General features: G+C 44.7%; 2 protein-coding genes across 2 annotated transcripts in view; one reads left to right on the forward strand and one right to left on the reverse strand.

Moving 5' to 3' along the window:
- The window catches only part of ccdc174 (coiled-coil domain containing 174), a 31,475-nt gene extending 28,384 nt beyond the window's left edge, over positions 1-3,091 (forward strand). Inside the window, exons 10-11 of the mRNA XM_073072500.1 lie at positions 324-494; positions 1,881-3,091. Coding sequence (XP_072928601.1) covers positions 324-494; positions 1,881-2,131 — 422 coding nt within the window. The 3' untranslated portion in view covers positions 2,132-3,091. The remainder of the gene's footprint in view (positions 1-323; positions 495-1,880) is intronic.
- A 723-nt stretch (positions 3,092-3,814) lies between these two features.
- The window catches only part of LOC140741925 (cullin-associated NEDD8-dissociated protein 1-like), a 48,480-nt gene continuing 32,774 nt past the window's right edge, over positions 3,815-19,520 (reverse strand). The window contains exons 13-15 of the mRNA XM_073072495.1: positions 7,939-8,103; positions 7,536-7,643; positions 3,815-5,595 (exon numbers count right to left, since the gene is read on the reverse strand). Of these exons, the coding sequence (XP_072928596.1) occupies positions 5,368-5,595; positions 7,536-7,643; positions 7,939-8,103 (501 nt within the window). The 3' untranslated portion in view covers positions 3,815-5,367. The remainder of the gene's footprint in view (positions 5,596-7,535; positions 7,644-7,938; positions 8,104-19,520) is intronic.

Below are 19,520 nucleotides of genomic sequence, written 5' to 3' on the forward strand. Positions count from 1 at the left end.
CTTACACTATACACAGAGCAACAGTAAGTGTCAGCTTCTGTAAAACCAAGTATGGAAAAGAGGATCAGTGCATTAGGCTTCTACTGAAAACACTGGAAGAACAAGGCTACAATAGGCTTAGTGGCTGCCTTGATGTACTGTAACTTTTGGACCACTTACTAGATTATGTACATGCAAGAGTTTAATTTTAAATCTTTGAATACAGTGCTGGAATCCATTTGTTTATTGTGCCCCAGGGGAAAAAATCTTAATTTCCATTCCAAGGAGTTGATCTGGACTGTGATTGGATGTTGAAACCAGTGGTTTGTGTGATCTTATTTCAGGCACAGATGAAGAGACTGAGGAGCAAGTGACAGTACCAGCGACTTCAGAATTGGATGCAAAGCAGAATGAAGCCACAGGATCAAGGAATAAGAAAGTGGAGATTGTAATTCAGGAGCGGAAGGACACAAAACCTGGTGTTCCGCATGTCCGGGAATGGGACAGAGGAAAAGGTAACTGGCAAAAGTCATTCTTTTAATTGTGCTGAATTTGTTCAGCTGTGTCACAGTTATAACCTTCATTCACCTATCAATGGGAAAGTGACCTGTTCTGACTATGTCTCTGGGTTAGTATCTTGGCCTCCTACCAACTGGCATGCAGGTATAGCAAGCAATTGGATCATTCCATTTGCTTTTCTATATTGAAATGGTGCAGGGAGGGGCATTACCAGAAGTTTGAGAAATCTTCATGCCATCGGCAGGAGACTGCCCGGACGGAATACAGAATTTTGTTCCTCCAACCCTCAACACAACAGTGGAGGAGGCCACATTAGATTGGGAAGTGGAATTAAAACTTTTCTGGCAGATGGAGCATAGGTGCTCGGTGAAGTAGTCTCCCAATCTATGATTGGTCTCACTAATATATAGGAAGCCACACCAGGAGGACCGGACACAGTATATGACCCCAACAGACAAGGACTGTTTAGGGCCCTGAATGGTAGTGAGGGAGGTGGTGGAGGAGCAGACGTAGCACTTGTAAGGGTAAGTGCCAGGAGGAATGACTGGACAAGGGAGTCACATAGGGAGTGATTCTTATGGAAACCAGGAAGTGTGTGTGTGTGTGGGGAGATGTGCTTGGTAACGGGATTCCGCTGGAGACGGCTGAAGTTTCGGAGAATTATGTGCTGGACGTGGAGGCTCATGGGGTGGTACATGAGGAACCCTATCCATGGTAGGATGGGGGTAAAAGCATACTTGTGTAAAATGAGAGATGCGGTTGCATTGATTTGAAAGAGGACATCTCCTTTGTTCTACAATGAAAAGCCTCACCCTGAAAGCAAATGAAGCAGAGACGGAGGAATTGAGAGAAGGGGATGGTGTTTTTACAAGTAATAGGATCAGAAGAGGTGGAGTCCAGGTAGCTGTGAGAGTCCGTGGGTTTATAATAGACAGCAGTAGATAAGCTACCTCCAGAGATGGAGACAGTGAGATTGGGAAAGGGGAGGGAAGTGTCAGAAATATACCAGGTTAAGTTGGAGGGCAGGGTAGAAGTTGGAGGCAAAGTGGCTGCTCCATTTCCCACCCCTTTTTCCCTTGCCCACCCATCACCTCCCTTTTCCTTCTCCCATGGTCTTTTTTTCACAGCTCTTTCCTTCATCCCTGCCCCACCTTTAAAACCTACTCTGCTTTTTTTCTCCAGTCCTGCCAAAGGATTTCAGCCCACAACATCTAATGTACTCTTTTCCATAGATGCTTCCTGGCCTGCTGAGTTCCTCCAGCATTTTGTGCGTGTTGCTCAGACCTTGAGAATCACTCAGATTTGTTTTGATTTTGTGAAGCAAGTGGACAGGTTGTGGAAAGCTTTGAAGCGTAACTGTTTTTTTAAATATGCCATTCCAGAGTTGCTGTTTGACTACTGGTCCAAGAACCACCCGGATCCAAGAGATGAGAGACCAGCTGAATTTGCACCCCCTTCAGACTATTACAGTGAATCAAAGAGATTAAATAATAAGAGGGACCAGCTTCGATCCTCCTTCAAACGGACTCCAGAGTTTCCCAATGTGGATTTACAAAGCAATTCAAATCTTCATCAGCCAGCCAGTAGCGACACTTTGGACGATATGCTGTCTTACTACAAGCAGTCTACTTGAACAGACCTGAGAGCTGCCATATTAAAGGGTTGTCCAGAAGCATCCTGCTCTGTTGATGGACATCAGTCAGTACCTTTCAGTCACCAGAGCACATTTAAAAGTTCATGTAAAAGTATTTGGACAAAATCTTCTGTAAGTGTTGCAGAAAGCTTCTAAGGAGAGATAGGGTTTTTGGAGCTTGAGCTAAATGAACAAGCCTTAGATGGCTTTTTTTTTAGCAGAACAGAATTTATTTTAATGAAAATATTTGAAGTCACTTGGCCAGTAGGTGATATTTAAGTTCTGTAGCAGTTTGCATTTTCCCACCACCATCCAGCAACAGAACTCTACAGGTAAAGTAGCAATGGCAATTTGTGAGAAATATTTCAGCACTCTGCCTTATTATGAAGAGGCAAAACTGTGACAGCTTCAGCCACTCAATACTTGGGTAAGCAATTAATGCAAGTTACAGCTACTTGCCAGCACATTCATCAGCTGTACCAGGACTGTCAAAAATCCATCACACAGCTCTACTGAATCAGGACTCATGGTATTGGTGATGCTGAAGTATCAACTAGATGTTTCTAATACCCCAACTTGCATTTCTCCTCTTCCCCCACCCCCCACATTGCACAGCAATTATAGCGTGCTTTTAAGTGAACCTTGTGAATTAAAAGATTAAGCAGGGAGCCAATAGTCTTACAAAAAGTTAGTGGTCTTTTTTAACCAGCATCAAAAGAGGTGGTGATGTATTATGTTGGGAACTTAAAGCAGCCCTGACAAACATTGCCACTTTGAGTCAGAGGTAGGCTGCAACTCCTTAAGGCATAGTGACAGATTGCCAACAAGCTGCACAGAAACCAAATGCTTCCAACTTTTACTTATGTATCACTCTCCAAATTACTGACAAACTTTCACTAGAACAACCCATATTGTCAGTTGCTTTTGACTTGTATAAATAAAAATATAAATAAGTCACTGCATTGCTTCCTGTGGTGGTCTTCTAGGGCATTTTGTAGCTGATCAGGTTAAAAAAAACACTTGTAGCTTGGAAACCTTTTAAATTGTCTTAAATTTCTGAGGTACCAACAACACACACAAAATGCTGGTGGAACACAGCAGGCCAGGCAGCATCTATAGGGAGAAGCACTGTCGACATTTCGGGCCGAGACCCTTTGTCAGGACTAACTGAAAGGAAAGATAGCAAGAGATTTGAAAGTAGTGGGGGGAGGGGGGAAAGGTGATTGGCGAAAGTGATACAGAGCTGAAGGGAAAGGATAATAGGACGGGAGGCCTCGGGAGAAAGGGGGGGGGGGGGACACCAGAGGGAGATGGAGCACAGGCAGAGTGATGGGCAGAGAGAGAAGTCAATGTTCATGCCATCAGGTTGGATGCCAGCATTTTGTGTGTGTTGCTTGAATTTCCAGCATCTGCAGATTTCCTCGTGTTTACACTTGGTACCAACATTCCCACTGGGCACAAAGATCAAACGTGACTACGAAGCAATCTGCCACTGCACTTATGCAATGTGGCACTAGATGCGAGATGAGCATTTGGTAAGTAAATGGATGCTATGTACAAGTCGTGCTGGAGCCATCTACATTGATCTTCAAAGCACCTGATCTCGCTCATATTTAATTCAAATACTGACAAATAGCTGAAAAATAACACAAGGAACCTTGATTGCTGCTTCACTTCAGGATCCCAGGTTGAACAGTACACTTTATTTAGTTCAGTTTTCAAAAGCAAGGAAATGAAGGAATAGATTAAGATATTGGCACTGAATGAACTTCACTGCAGATTGGTGGATGGGGAGGTGGTCCATATCATAGTCACAGCATTCCAAAGTTTTTATTCCTAATGAATTTCTTCCACGGAGCCAAAATACTTTCAATGTATTGCTTTACCCCGTTTTAACAGAAGTACCTTATTCAAATTTGTCACCCATTCTACCAGGAAAGGACCCTCACAGAAAGAATTTGGTCATTGTCAACTAAAGTTCAGCGTATCAGTAACACCTCATCTTGATAAGAGATGATCTGGCAGAGATTTAAGTGCCACTGAACCTAACCTCAGCAGTCAATGAGAAAACAACTTAATGCACCTCCCCAAGCCACATCCTGGAACTGGGCAAGCCTCACATTGCTTATTTCTAAAATCTGGCCCACCCACTCAACTTCAGCTTCCTAAGGAGTACAGGCAATGTCATGACTGCAGCAGCATGAGAGATCGTATCTGTCCCTGGCAGCTTATAACTTTGCACCATGTCCAAGGTTTAGGTTTGTGCACGTGTATTTCGCAATAGGATAGATCTAGCCACAGTGTAGGACGATACATACACCAACAATGGGCCATTAATGCTGAAACACTCAGTGAGACTTAAGGCCCTCATGTCAGTTCCCCATCTCAGCTGGATCACATAGGAAGTTTAATAGATCTTGTGCTAATATTGTAGGGTAGGAAGAGGCACGATTGCAAAACACAGCTCACCATTACAGTCTGTGTCAAACTAAAAAGCATTCAGGATTGCTTATCCAATGCAATGTTCAGGCATCTTCTTCATTGTGGCTTTGCCAGCACACTTGAGATTACGGAATATTGTAAGTTTCAAGTCCTTTGTAAATCTCACCCACGCACACCCCTTGACCAAGAGCCAGATTTTCCTTCTGTTTGTGAAAGCAAACAAACTGTTTATACGGCAAGCAAGGGAACCTCCAGATTGTAGCATGAGAACTCCATGCAGAACAGAGTCTTGCACTGAATCAGCCTGTCCATTATTAAAATGGTACAGTTCAGCTTGGCATGCAATTTTACAGCAGAACTAACAGATCAGGACTTACTAACAGTTGCAAGGCCAATAAAATAAACCCATTCGGAAGACTTTATTTTAAGCCTCAAATAGGTCACATAAGTGCAGCTAAAAAGACTCGTTCACTTCTTTTTTTATCATCTAGCTTGCCTTCTTTTCTCAACAAGTGGGAAGGAGTGTGACCATTGATCCACCTTAAACCCCTGGCACCCCACATGGTAGCTGTGGAGCTGGGGCAATAGGGACATGGCCTGAACTGCACTAGCAGCAGAAACAGCAGGAAAGTCATGCAAAGGCAACACTGAGAAAGCTGGCCTGTAAATACCAGCCAGAGGTGGTTCTGCAATGGAAAATTAAAACCTAAATGGCAATATAAATAACATTTCACACAGAAGTTAGTTATGAAGGCAAGGCATCTTGTTCAGATCCTTTTGGTTTACTTTCTTTTCTAGCTGAGGTCCATTATTTCCGTGCTAGTCACTGATGTGTTGTCTTTCTGAATGCTTTCAAAAATAGATGCCATCTCCGGGTTAGACCGGATCTGTGACTGGAATTCTGCCATCAGAGCACTCTTCTCGGCTTCTGGGATCGTGAGCAGAGCTGCTACTGCTCTCATCGCTGAGCGTTTCAACTCATCCTGCTTCTCAAATTCCTGCTTCACCGAGTTGGCCTTCACCTAAATGAAAGTGAAAACAGGATTACCTCCACCCACTACATGCAGCAATGCAAAAACAGCAAAATGCTGGCAATCCAAATTTGTCATGATAAAACTCAAAACTATTGATTTGAATCTTACTTAAGGAATGATATCAAACTATGGCAAAGGTGCACATTAACTCAGTTAACACCAGCCATGAGGCAATTAACAAGGAGAGACCGAAAGATATCAGACTCTGAATGGATAAATATCTGAAAGTATTAAGGCTTTTGCATAAAGTTATCAACACCACTTTCACCAACAGGCAACTCTAAAAAGAGGACACACTGATCATCATAAGACCAAACATGAGTGGAAAGATTTTTTCCCCTTTTGTTGGAGATTTATAGGGTATGAAATGTTCCAGTATTATGTTGAAGAGGGATTCAAGGCAATAGGACTGGAAATTAGTGCACCAGGAGAGAGTAAGCATGCCAGTTCAAAAAAATCAGGCTTTGACTATCATCTTCATAAAGTCATCTGAAATGGCAGTCAGGAAGCTTAATGTAGCTTGCAGGTCAGACATGAAGGGAAATTCACTGACCATCTTAACTTAAAAAATATCACTGCTGCACATTCTAGGATTACATGGAGCCTTGGAGGATGGAAAAGGTAGTGGCAAATGGACTAGGAAATCCCTCCCTAATAGGTATTAAAAAGATCTTCCCATAAATCCTGACCAGAGTTCCATTCGCTGCTGCTGAGAAGTATCCCCATAGCATGATGCTACCTCCACCATATACAGTAGGGATGGTGATAATCTGGCTGATGCACAGTATAGCTGAGGCCAAAAAGTTTCACTTTATTCTCATCCGACCACAAGACCACCTTCCACAACTTTATAGTATCTTCTAAGTAACACTTTGCAAAGTCTTTACAGGCAAGGATATGATTTTTTTTTAAGCCAGGGCTTTTTCCTTGCCACTCTTCCATAAATACTGTTTTAGCGCAAGGTCTTAGAGATTGTGCAGCCATGAACTTCATTTCCAGTTAGACCCACTGACTTCTGCAGTTCACTCAGTGACTGTTGGCATCACAGTAGTCTCTCTTGCAAGTGCTGCTCTTCACCAGCAACTAAGTTTAGTGGGGTGGCCTGATTTGGGCAGTGTGGCTGTGGTTTCATATTTTTTCCCACTTTTTCACACTGGACTGCACTGAGGTATGTTCAGTGCCTTTGTACCCTGCCCCAGATTTGTGCTTCTCTATTATTTCCCTGACTTATCTTGAATGCTCTTTTGTCTTCATTTTGCTTTGGTCTGTTGAAATTCTACTACTGTTGGAGAGGGGGTATTTATTCTAAAGACTTCATTGAATCCTCCAATTTTCAACATCAACAAATTGGATGCATTGGTAAGCAAATACCGTATATTGCACCTGAGGAAAGTTAACGTAGTAATTACAAAGATGATGAATACTTTTTCAGCATCACAATTTTGGTTTTTAATTTTTAGTAAATTGTTGACAGATTATATTTTTCGATTTGACATGATGCACAATGATTTGTAGATGTATATTATACTTCAATATATTTTAAATTTAGAAACTGAGACAGAAAAATGTGAAAAAAGTCGTGGGGGCTGAAGACTTTTTGAAGGCACTGTACATCCTGTGAGTACTACATTGATCTATAGCAAACTCTCGAGTACGCAAGTGTACGGAATTACAATGTGCGAGCAAGATCCTTGAAACTGCATCCCTCGCTGGTTCACTTCAGAAAGGTGGAATGGGGAAGATGGACTGATAACTATCACTCAAGCACACAAGCCCATTCACTCCAGCATATATTCCCCTAACATCACTCATTTATACTCTTTTAGTGGTGTTGAATATGATTATAGATTTATTTCAACAAACAAGCTGCTGGCCAATTATCTATGCCAGTGTTAACCCTCTGGTCAGTAATGTTGGAAAGGACCCACCTTAGTAGTGCATGTTGCACGCAGTGGTTCTACTAGCCTGTCCAACCTCTGAAGTACTGCACTGGGGCTGACAGTTGACAGACGTGCCAACATGATGAAAGTCAGCATCTGCAAGAAAGCAAGAACAAACTTGACAGTTCAGATTTACTGGGTTGAATAGTAATGCAAGATGACTTACCACAGTGAATAATTATTAGTCAGATTACTCAAGTGGCCTGGGCATGAGCATCTGAATTTGAACCTGCAGAGACCGGATCACCATCTGTTCTCTTGCATAAAGTTCTGACAGCTCCACGGACAATTCTAAATCTGGTCCTAAATCAGTCCCCTTATGAGCAACCCTCCTCCACAGCAGAACCCCGTAGCAGCTCAAATAGGTGAGTGCAGAGTTAGGCTCATTTACCTTGATATCATAATGATCCTTTAATCCATCTTCCACATGGTTCAGAAACTCAAAGATGTCCAACCTATCCAGACAACTATCCAGCAAAGTGTACATGCATTCAAAGGCAGCTTTCCTAATATCAAGTCCGTCATCCACAGTGTGTTTGAAAGGTCCCATTTCCACCTGGAGAGAGATTTAAAGGAAGTAATAATTTAGTTAAAGTATCTATTGTAAGTGTCAGCAAGGGGAGTGTAAAGATTAAAAATTGTGGGGAGAAATAAAACTCATCTTTCCTGTGAAATCAATTATTTGCAAGGAATAAAATAGAATGCACCGATTAACTACCACAATCCCAAACTTTATTTATTGTAAGATTCAAAATTAAGATGTGCGTTTCTGACAGGTCCGGGTTAAAGTCTAGGGACAAGTATGATTTAATTATGTTTAGGGACAACTGTGATTTAATTATGTCTGGGTTAAAGTCTGTAAACAAGTGTGATCTAATTATGAATGCAGAAGCCTTGATAAAATTAACTGTTTGTGGAATCATTGAAGTCCTGAGATATGGACTATTGTTTTACAGAAACGTGTAAAAAAACAACTCCAAATTTGGAATGGGATAAGACTATGTACCTCCCGAGTCAGGGAGGAGGGGTGGTAAGGAAGAAGGATAAAACCTGCTGCCCTGTAAGGTTCAGGGTTCCCTTCTCTGAAGGGGCCCAGCTCTGCAGAACTGTTAATAAACTTTGTTTCCTTGAATTTGTCTTGAAGCCATTATTCGGGAGCGTGGCTCGTTTCTGACAACTTGGGGCGCTCGTCCGGAATCCACACTCCGGCCGTGAGGGGGGCAAGGAAGGACATCGGAGAAGGTGCACCCTGCCGAGTTCGGCAGTCCCTGATTCCTTGCTCGTTGCCCCGCGCGGCTTGAGCGAGTGATATCCGGCGGACTCAAGGAAACAAAGAGGGGTTGTCGAGGCAGTTGAGACAGTGAGCGATCGAGTAATTTCTGTGCACAGGACCCAGGTAAGAGATCCTGCAGTGACGTGGTACACGAGAATTGTGGAACTACGGGGTTACCCTGAAGGTGGATCCTGCAGAGACGTAGTGCACAAGAATTGTGGAACTACGGGGTTACCCTGCAGGTGAATCCTGCAGAGACGTAGTGCATGAGAATTGTGGAACCACGGGGTAGCCTGCGTGTGGATTCCTGGGCGATCGCGGTAATACAGGTTCCGGAATTGGACAGGAGTGACCGAGCTAGGTGGGTCACATTCAAATTAAATTCCTGCAGAGACGTAGTGCACGAGAATCGTGGAATTACGGGGTGCCTGCGGGTGGATTGGAACCGGGCAAGTCCTCGAGATGGGGAATAAGGGGTCTAAGAGAGACAAGGGTAAAGGAAATCCAGGCGCCAATGATGAAAAATATGCCGGGGTACCCCCTGATAGTCCGTTGGGACGGATGCTAGAAAATTGGGATTACGGGAGGCGAAAAGGGAAGTCAAAGAGAAAAATGATACAGTACTGTGAATTCTGGTCCCGCCAGCCGATCCAAGGGTCGGCTGTGTGGTGGCCTAAGTTTGGGTCTAGCGAGGATTGGGTACAACAAGCCCTTAATCTGTACGTGAATTCAAAACCTAACGTTAAACCCGAAGAAAGTGATTATGCCCTATGCTGGTTACCAACGACAAATACCGTAGATTCCGGACTACAGAGCGCACCTGATTAAAAGCCGCTGGCTCTAATTTTAGAAATAAAATCAATTTTTTAATTGTAAAGGCCGCATCGGATTTTAGGCCGCACCGGATTTTCGGCCGCAGGTGTCCCACGTTGTAATATGAGATATTTACACAGAAAGATATTACACGTGAGGATTTTTTTAACTTTTAATTAAATCCATATGGTAACAAAAACAAATACATATTGCAAATGCTTTTTTTCGAACCGTGCCCGTACGCGGCTACTTTTAAATATACGTTGCGTATACTTCTTTACTGAACAACATTCCAATATCTCCTAACGACTGGTAAAAGATATATATATTGCAGCCTACCAGGAAAAGTTATTGATCACCTTTAACTTAAAAGCAGCGTTCGCTCAGATCCAAAGCCACTCGCGTAATGCGCTCCCTCCCTCCGTCCCGTTTCATCGCAAACCGGCATTTAAAAGCAGCGTTCGCTCAGATCCAAAGCCACTCGCGTAATGCGCTCCCTCCCTCCGTCCCGTTTCATCGCAAACCGGCATTTAAAAGCAGCGTTCGCTCAGATCCAAAGCCGCTCGCGTAATGCGCTCCCTCCCTCCGTCCCGTTTCATCGCAAACCGGCATTTAAAAGCAGCGTTCGCTCAGATCCAAAGCCGCTCGCGTAATGCGCTCCCTCCCTCCGTCCCGTTTCATCGCAAACCGGCATTTTCCCACAAGACACCGCGAAACCGGGTGTGACGTCATAGCATCCCGCGATGTAGTACAGAAAACAAATATAGTTAAAACTCTTCTAACTTTAACTAGAAAATGAATTACTAAGCGAAAATATTATAAACTAAGTAACTGCCATAAAGGCAGCACAATGCTTCGAGTGTTTTCCATGTTGATGAGGGTGAGTACAAATGACTGATTTACAATAATTTAATTGTGAAAGTGCGCTTGATTTATCGTACAATTTCATTGGACCTCTGTGAACTACTCATCAATTTTATTGGTCTACTGTTACGAGGCAAAATGTTTACGAGGCGGCATGAAAAAAAACCATGCATTAGCCGCTCCGGATTATAGGCCGCAAAGTTCAAAGCTGTTCAAAATGTGGGAAAAAAGTAGCGGCTTAAAATCCGGAATCTACGGTAGTTATAAATTGAAAACGATAAATGAAGGGGGACAGAAAAAGAATACATGGGAGGTGCTCGAGCACCTGCCGCCCCCATATGTGCCCCCTACCGCTCCGCAAATCGAAGACCCTGAGACGGAGGTTGGCCAACAGCTGATTCGTGTTGAATTTGTATCGAAAGCATGGCCAGATATAAGAAAAAACTGGAAAAACTAGAAGATTGAAATACTAAACCCTTAAGTGAACTACTTAGGGAGGCACAGAAAGTGTTTGTAAGAAGGGATGAAGAGAAACAAAAGAAGGCAGTCAGGATAATGGTCCAGACGGTCCAACAGGTGACCGCAGACAAAAGAGAAAGAAGAGAACCCTGGCCGGGACGAAGCGGTAGCCAAAACCGAAGTAGGGAACCCAAGAGGATCTCTAGATGTTTTCACTGCAACGAGGAGGGACACTTCAGGCGCGAGTGCCCCAAATACCGACGGGAGGTGCGCTCGTATGCCATGATGGAAGACGAAGACTAGGGGGGTCAGATACAACTTTTATGGTAGATTCGGGTGCCGAAAGATCTAGCGTAATCCAGATACCTCCCGGCGCCCGGAAAGGAACAAAAGTAATGGGGGTATCCGGTATCGGAGGAAAGACAATACAAGTGCCCATTGTGGACAACGTGGAAGTCGGATATGAAGATAGGGCAACAAGGCAAGACCTTCTCCTGCTACCCTCGGCGGGGTTTAACCTATTAGGAAGGGATCTGCAAGTTCAATTGGGTATTGGAACCGTGCCAAGCAATGGAGAAATAATAGTAAAATTATTCGCATTAAAAGAAGAAGACGATCAGAAAATAGAGCCCGAGGTATGGTATAGAGAGGGAAACAGGGGAGGATTGAACATCAGCCCTTTACAGATCACCTTGCTACCGGATGGTCGCCCAGTGAGGAGGAAGCAGTATCCCATCGCGATGGAGGGAAGAAAAGGGCTGCAGCCGGTGATTGAAGGACTGATCGCTGACGGACTACTGGAGGAATGTATGTCACCGTATAATTCCCCAATACTCCCGGTGCGCAAGCCAGATGGGACTTATCGGATGGTACAAGACCTGCGGGGTCTAAATGCAGTTGTCCAGACCCGATACCCGGTAGTGCCCAACCCTTACACACTGATGAGTAAGATCTCCCCTGACCATGAATGGTTCAGTGTAATAGATCTAAAAGATGCCTTCTGGAGTTGCCCGCTAGAAGAGAGCAGTCGTGACATGTTTGCGTTCGAATGGGAAAATCCTATGACGGGGCGGAAAAGACAACTCCGGTGGACGGTCCTGCCACAGGGGTTCACCGAATCACCTAACCTATTTGGGCAGGTCTTGGAGCAAGTACTAGTGGAATTCCAATGTGCTCCAGAGAGCCAACTGCTACAGTATGTGGACGATCTATTACTATCCAGGCCAACACAGGAAGGGGTGCAGGAAGACACCATCAGACTACTGAACTTCCTGGGGAAGCAGGGACTGCGGGTCTCAAAGAAAAAGTTGCAATTTGTAGAAAAGGAAGTAAGGTATCTGGGACACCGGGTCAGTAAAGGACAGCGATGCATTACCTCAGAAAGGATAGCTGGAATAACGGGAATGTCACTACCACGTACCAAGAAGGAGATACGACAGTTCCTGGGGTTAGTGGGGTATTGTCGAATCTGGATTGAGAATTATACTCCCCTGGTGAAATTTCTGTACGATAAGCTGGGACAGGATGAGCAAGCGGTAAAATGGACTAAGGAGGAAGAACAAAAGTTCAACCACATTAAGGGGCAATTGATCCGTGCTCCGGTGTTAGCCTTACCAGCCCTGGAAAAACCATTCCAACTGTATGTCAGCAATGCCGAAGGAATGGCCCAAGGGGTACTCACCCAACTAAAAGGAGGAAAGCGGCAACCCGTGGCCTTCCTGTCAAAAATGTTAGACCCGGTATCGCGTGGATGGCCCACCTGTATCCAAGCAGTGGCAGCGACAGCGGTATTGGTAGAGGAAGCCCGGAAACTAACCTTTGGAGGGAAGATCACAGTGCATTCTCCACACTCGGTCAGCACCTTACTGGCCCAGAAGGCACACCGGTGGCTGACTGACTCTCGCATTTTAAAGTACGAGACTATCCTGATGACCGGAGAAGACCTGAACTTCGCAAAAGATTCCAGTTGCAACCCAGCCCAGTTCCTATATGGAGGACTGGAGGAAGAGGAGTCAGAGCATGACTGCATTGAACTTCTGGACTTGCAAACGAAAAGTCGGGAAGACTTACAGGAAGCTCCTCTGGGAGAAGGGCAAGAGCTATATATAGATGGATCGTCTCGATGTATTGATGGGATACGGCATAGCGGATATGCCATCATCGACGGAGAAACGGAAAGAATAGTGGAGTCCGGGAGATTACCGGGAAATTGGTCGGCCCAGTCGAGCGAACTATACGCACTCCAGAGGGCTCTGAGGATATTGGAGAAGAGAATCGGAACCATATACACTGACTCTAAGTATGCCTATGGGATAGTACATACCTTTGGGAAGATATGGAAAGAAAGAGGACTGATAATGGCCAGGGGAAAGGGACTGGCACATGAACAAATGATAAGTATGACACTGGAAGCCCTGGCCTTACCAACTGAGATTGCAGTAGTACATGTACCCGGATACCAAAAAGGGTCAACACCTGAAGCGGTGGGGAACCGTCTAGCAGACGGGGAGGCCAAACGAGCAGCAATTGAAGAACCGATACAGCTCCTGACCTTGATACCAGTGAGGGAAGGACTTACTAAACAACCTGTGTTTACTCGAATGGAGATTGATAGTATGAACCAACTAGGAGCCCGAAAAGACACTGATGGTAAATGGACGGTCCCTGATGGGAGACAGGTACTAAATAAGGAAGTAACCCGCAACATCCTCCAACAGTTGCACCATCAAACCCACTGGGGAGTACAGGCCATGTGTGATACAATTCTGAGGGACTATGTATGCAAAGGAATATACACACTGGCCCAGCAAGAGGTAACTGGATGTCCGACATGCCAGCGGATAAACAAGAAAGTGATGCGATCTACTCCAAAAGGTGGCCAGCCACTGGCCATGAGACCGTTCCATAGAGTCCAAATCGACTTTACCGAACTACCCCCAGTGCAGAGATGGAAGTACCTGTTAGTAATAGTGGATCACTTTACCCACTGGGTGGAAGCATATCCGACTACCAAAGCTGATGCGCCTACGGTAGCCCGAATACTACTTGAGAACATAATCCCCAGATATGGGATCATGGGGTCCATAGACTCTGACCGGGGGACACACTTCGCCTCCAGGACGCACCAGTTAATTTGTGATGCACTTGATTTCGAATGGAAGTACCATACCCCGTGGCATCCCCAGAGTTCGGGAAGAGTAGAACGAATGAACAGCACCCTGAAGGCACAGCTAACCAAGTTGATGTTGGAAACCAAGCTACCATGGACCAAGTGTTTGCCGATCGTTCTCCTGAGAATACGAACTGCACCCCGCAAGGATATAGGAATATCTCCTTATGAGATGCTCTTTGGACTGCCATATTGGAATAAAATAGAGGGGTATCCCACACTACAGGGGGGTGATTTATTTGTAAAGAACAATTTACTGGCCTTGTCCCGTTCCTTTGCAGAACTGCGGAAAAAGGGTCTCTTGGCCCAGACTCCGCTGCTCGATTTTGCTTTACATCAGATCGTGCCTGGAGATTGGGTTCTGGTAAGGACCTGGAAGCCGGAGAAGTTACAGCCACAGTGGGAAGGCCCTTTCCAGGTCCTGCTAACAACAGAGGCGGCTGTACGGACAAAAGAAAAAGGGTGGACACACGCATCCAGGGTAAAAGGACCGGTGAAGCCCGAAAGCCACACTGAGTGGACCTGTGTTCCCGGTGAAGAACCGTTGGTGGTGAGGCTGAAAAGGCAGCAAAAATGAACTCTATGTGGACTGTAACATTATTGACTGTAATATATTTGATTCTATATGTCGGGGAAATTGAAGGGAAATGTGACAAGTGCAGAACCGTGGTACGAATGGGGCAGAGGGTGTTCCCAGGATCATTTGTGTCCCACTCGCATGTGAATGATCGATGCTATGATCTAAGCAAGAGAGAAACATGTTGGGAGAAGAGTAAACCTTATTACCAAGTCTATAATAAAGGATACATGGGACAGGGGGGGACCATGAGAAGTCTCAGCTGTCCCAGGAAAGACCGGTGGTTGTGTATAAACAAGGGAGGGCAGTGGGACATCCCATCTACACTGGTTAAGGAACATGCAGATAAGGTAAAGGAGATTATAATACAGGATGAGAAGAAAAAGGAGGCGGAAGAGCGCGAGCAAAGGAAGGCGGCAGTGGTCTCCACGGACCCGTCTATATATCAGGAGATAGATGAGATATAGTCCTCCCCGATGTTAAAGAGAACCTCTTTATAGACTTAGCGACTCGGATTGCCACGAGCCTAAATGTGAGTGGTTGTTGGGTCTGTGGAGGACCGCACATGAGTGAACAGTGGCCGTGGAGGGGTGAGAGCTTGAGTGTGTGGGAGTTGCTTGCGCACAATTGGACAAATGTCCCAGACAGGAAGAAGCAAAGGTGGAAATTGACCAATTACCCGGAGGGACAAGTATGTGTTGAAAGAAAGGGGAAAGTAAAGGTGGGAGAAAGTCCCTGCCGAAGCATTAAATTAGCAAAGAGGGAAGGTAATGTTACCTGGTGGCCAGAGGAGCCAGCATGGTACATAACCAGAGAACCGAATGGCAGTTGCGAGGCCGTAGGAAACGGCTCTAAATTCTGGAAGTGCAGCAGAACGAATCCGTACGAAGGGGTCCCCAGGGTCAGGGAAGTATGGAAGGAAGCAAAGAAAGGAGGATTTGCCCCGGAGGGGTTATTCTGGATCTGCGGTAATCAGGCGTATACCAAACTACCGTGGGACTGGGCGGGTGTTTGCTTCCTGGGTCTCATAAGACTGGAGTTCTTCCTCCTGCCTCAGGAGGGTGACCGGAAGCTGGGAATTAAGCTGTTTGATTCATTAAGGAGAGAAACACGGGAGATAAAGGTGGGCGAGTGGGGTGATGAGTGGCCACCGGCTCGCATCATTGAATACTATGGGCCAGCGACCTGGGCCCAGGATGGGTCGTGGGGGTATCGCACTCCTGTCTACATGTTAAACCGAATTATTAGACTGCAGGCGGTGGTGGAAGTGATAACCAATCAAACGGCACTGGCATTGGAGCTGTTGGCAAAACAGCAGAGCCAGATGCGAACAGCAATATACCAGAACAGGCTGGCTGTGGATTACCTATTGGCCTCTGAAGGCGGGGTATGTGGGAAGTTCAATCTTACAAACTGTTGCCTTAAGATAGACGACAGTGGAAAGGCCGTGTTAAAAATATCCGACAAAATTCGGAAGCTGGCCCACGTGCCAGTACAAACCTGGAGATCCCTGGGGAACATGAGTTGGCTAGACGGGCTACTAGGAGGGAGCTGGTGGCGCACCGCTCTCCTTGTAGCAGGCGGGGGTCTAATGATTCTCTTGATCCTGCCGTGCTTGATTCTTTGTATACAGGCACTGGTCAGGCGTAACGTATCCCAGCTCCAGGCCGTAGCGATACCCCAACATGGGACGAATGAGCTAAAGATTATGCTATTAAAGAAGAAAGTTGACCCTCAAGGGGGGGGCGGAGGAAGGGTGGTGGGCCCCCTGGGAGTGAGAGAAATGCTAGCTGAAACGCACATCTTAAAAAGAAAAAGGGTGGTATTTATTGTAAGATTCAAAATTAAGATGTGCGTTTCTGACAGGTCCGGGTTAAAGTCTAGGGACAAGTATGATTTAATTATGTTTAGGGACAACTGTGATTTAATTATGTCTGGGTTAAAGTCTGTAAACAAGTGTGATCTAATTATGAATGCAGAAGCCTTGATAAAATTAACTGTTTGTGGAATCATTGAAGTCCTGAGATATGGACTATTGTTTTACAGAAACGTGTAAAAAAAACAACTCCAAATATGGAATGGGATAAGACTATGTACCTCCCGAGTCAGGGAGGAGGGGTGGTAAGGAAGAAGGATAAAACCTGCTGCCCTGTAAGGTTCAGGGTTCCCTTCTCTGAAGGGGCCCAGCTCTGCAGAACTGTTAATAAACTTTGTTTCCTTGAATTTGTCTTGAAGCCATTATTCGGGAGCGTGGCTCGTTTCTGACAGTTAAAGTATCTATTGTAAGTGTCAGCAAGGGGAGTGTAAAGATTAAAAATTGTGGGGAGAAATAAAACTCATCTTTCCTGTGAAATCAATTATTTGCAAGGAATAAAATAGAATGCACCGATTAACTACCACAATCCCAAACTTTGAACAACTACACATACATGTCATCTATGCAGCAGAAGACGTGTAATTCCCAGACACAAAGCATGAAAGGCAGTAGCAGAGGCTCATTAACATTGCAAAGAGTTTTCCTGAGAGCCCCTAAGGGATGAGTCACCTGGTCTTCTTCTGGCACAGCCGAGCTATAAGGCTAGGAGAACAAAAGTGCCACCTCATTTTCCTACCCCAGAGGCATGCAATAGGAGAGCACACTTTTCTAAAAGTAGAAGACTTGTGTGGAGATTGAGAGAGTTTGCCTTTGAGGAACAATATCTCTCTAGGTCTGGAGTCACCAGAAAGTATTGGAGTATAAAAGTATAAACTTTAACTATGAAGTCAGTTATTTGCTATGCATGTACTCAATTTAGTAGCGTGTATCTTAAGAATGTGGAAGACAATGATGTGTTAATGAGAGGTAGCTAAAGAGCTAAAGAAATGTAGATTAGAACATTGCTCAGTTCTGAGTTTGCTATTTGCTATGCATGTACCCAATTTGGTAGGAGACTGAAGTCTTAAAATGACAATGGTGTGTTAATGAGAGGTAGCTACAGAAAGAGCTTGCTATTTGCTATGCATATATCCTAAAAATGTAGAAGACAATGATGTGTTAATGAGAAGTAGCTAAGAGATATAGATTAGAACATAATTAAGTCAATTGATAGAAACAATAGGGACAATGAGGTATGTGTAATACGCAACTATAGATCGATTACATATGCTAATGCAACTGGACCAGGAGATTGCTATAAAAAATGCTGTGTCCGGGGATTGGTGGGCAATCAGCAACTAGCTCAATGACTGTCTCAACTTTGATTTGCAAATTAAAGTTTAACCCTTCTTGAAGAATCTTCTGCGTCTCCTGGTCATTTGTGAGGCACGAAAAACCACGACAACAGCAGGCCAAGAGAAGACCTGTGGATCAATGTAAACCAGTGGACCTGCTTCAAATCAGTAGACTGGACAATATTCAGGAAATCATCTGAATCTGAATGAATGTGCCAAAGTTGCCACCAACTTCATAAAGAACTGTATGGATGAGTGTTTGCCTCCGAGAACATACTGGATATTCCCAAAACCATAAGCTGGAAATGAACCAAGAGACTGGCAGTCTGCTGAGGGCTAGATCTGTGGCATTCAAGAATGGTGATCCAGAACTCTACAAGTAGTCCTATTATGAGCTGCAGAAGGCTATTTTAAGAGTGATAAAGCAATTCCGATTGAAGTTAGAGATGAAATTGGATACACATCAGCTCTGGCAAGGTTTAAGGGTTAACTCTTGCCTAAGGAAGGACACAGACCCCTACAATTTGGCTATCCCCATGATAGGTTTACAGCAGATGCAATCTCACGAGCTCTCCATTAGACCTTGAACCACCTGAAATACAGCAATACCTACGTCAGGCTGCTGTTTATTGATCACAACTCAGCATTCAACACCATCACCCCTCAGTACTGATCAATAAGCTTCAAATCCTGGGCTCTGCAACTGGATCCTAGACCTCCTCATTGGGAGACCAGTGAGTATGGATTGAAAATAACATCTCCACCTTGCTGGAATCAACACCGGTGCACTTCAAGGATGCACAATTAGCCTGCTGCTCTTCTCTCTCTACACCCACGAATGTGTGGCTAAGCACAATTCAAATGGCACCTATAAATTTACTGATGACAACTGTTGTTGGCAGAATCTCAGATGGTAATGAGGTGGCATAGAGAAGTGAACTAGACTGGCTGATTGAGTGGTCTCACAACCATCACCTTGCACTCAACGTCAGTAAGACTAAGGAGCTGATTGCGGACTTTAGGAAGGGAAGTCAAGGGACCTCACACCAGAATTCGAGGGATCAGCAGGGGAAAGGGTGAACAGTTTGAAGTTCCTGGGTGTCAACATCTTTGAAGTTCTATCCTTGGCTATATTTCATTAAGAGTTTGAGATTTGTTAGAATACCCAATTTCCACAAATGTAACTTGGATATGGAGGGGCTACTGCACAAGATCAGAAAAAGGTGCATAAGGTTGCAAACTCAATCAGCACTTCTTAGTCACTAGCTTCCCCTGCACCAAGGACATCTTTAAAAGGCGATGCAAGAAAAAGCCAGCATCCATCATTAAGGACCCACACCACTCAGGATGTGCCCTCATTCCTTCCATTAGAAAGGTACAGGAGCCTGAAGATACACATACAACGTTTTAGGAACAGCTTCTCCCCCTTGCCATCAGATTTCTGAATGGACAATGAACAAACCCATGAACACTACCTCAGTACTTTATTTTTACACATATTTCTTATTGCAATTTATAGTATATTTTATGTGTTGCATTGTATTCTGTGGCAAAATTATAAAATGTGATGATGTATCAGTGATATTGAACCTGATACTGATCAGTGGA

Source organism: Hemitrygon akajei, chromosome 19 (assembly GCF_048418815.1).
Source record: "Hemitrygon akajei chromosome 19, sHemAka1.3, whole genome shotgun sequence".
Lineage (NCBI taxonomy): Eukaryota > Metazoa > Chordata > Chondrichthyes > Myliobatiformes > Dasyatidae > Hemitrygon > Hemitrygon akajei.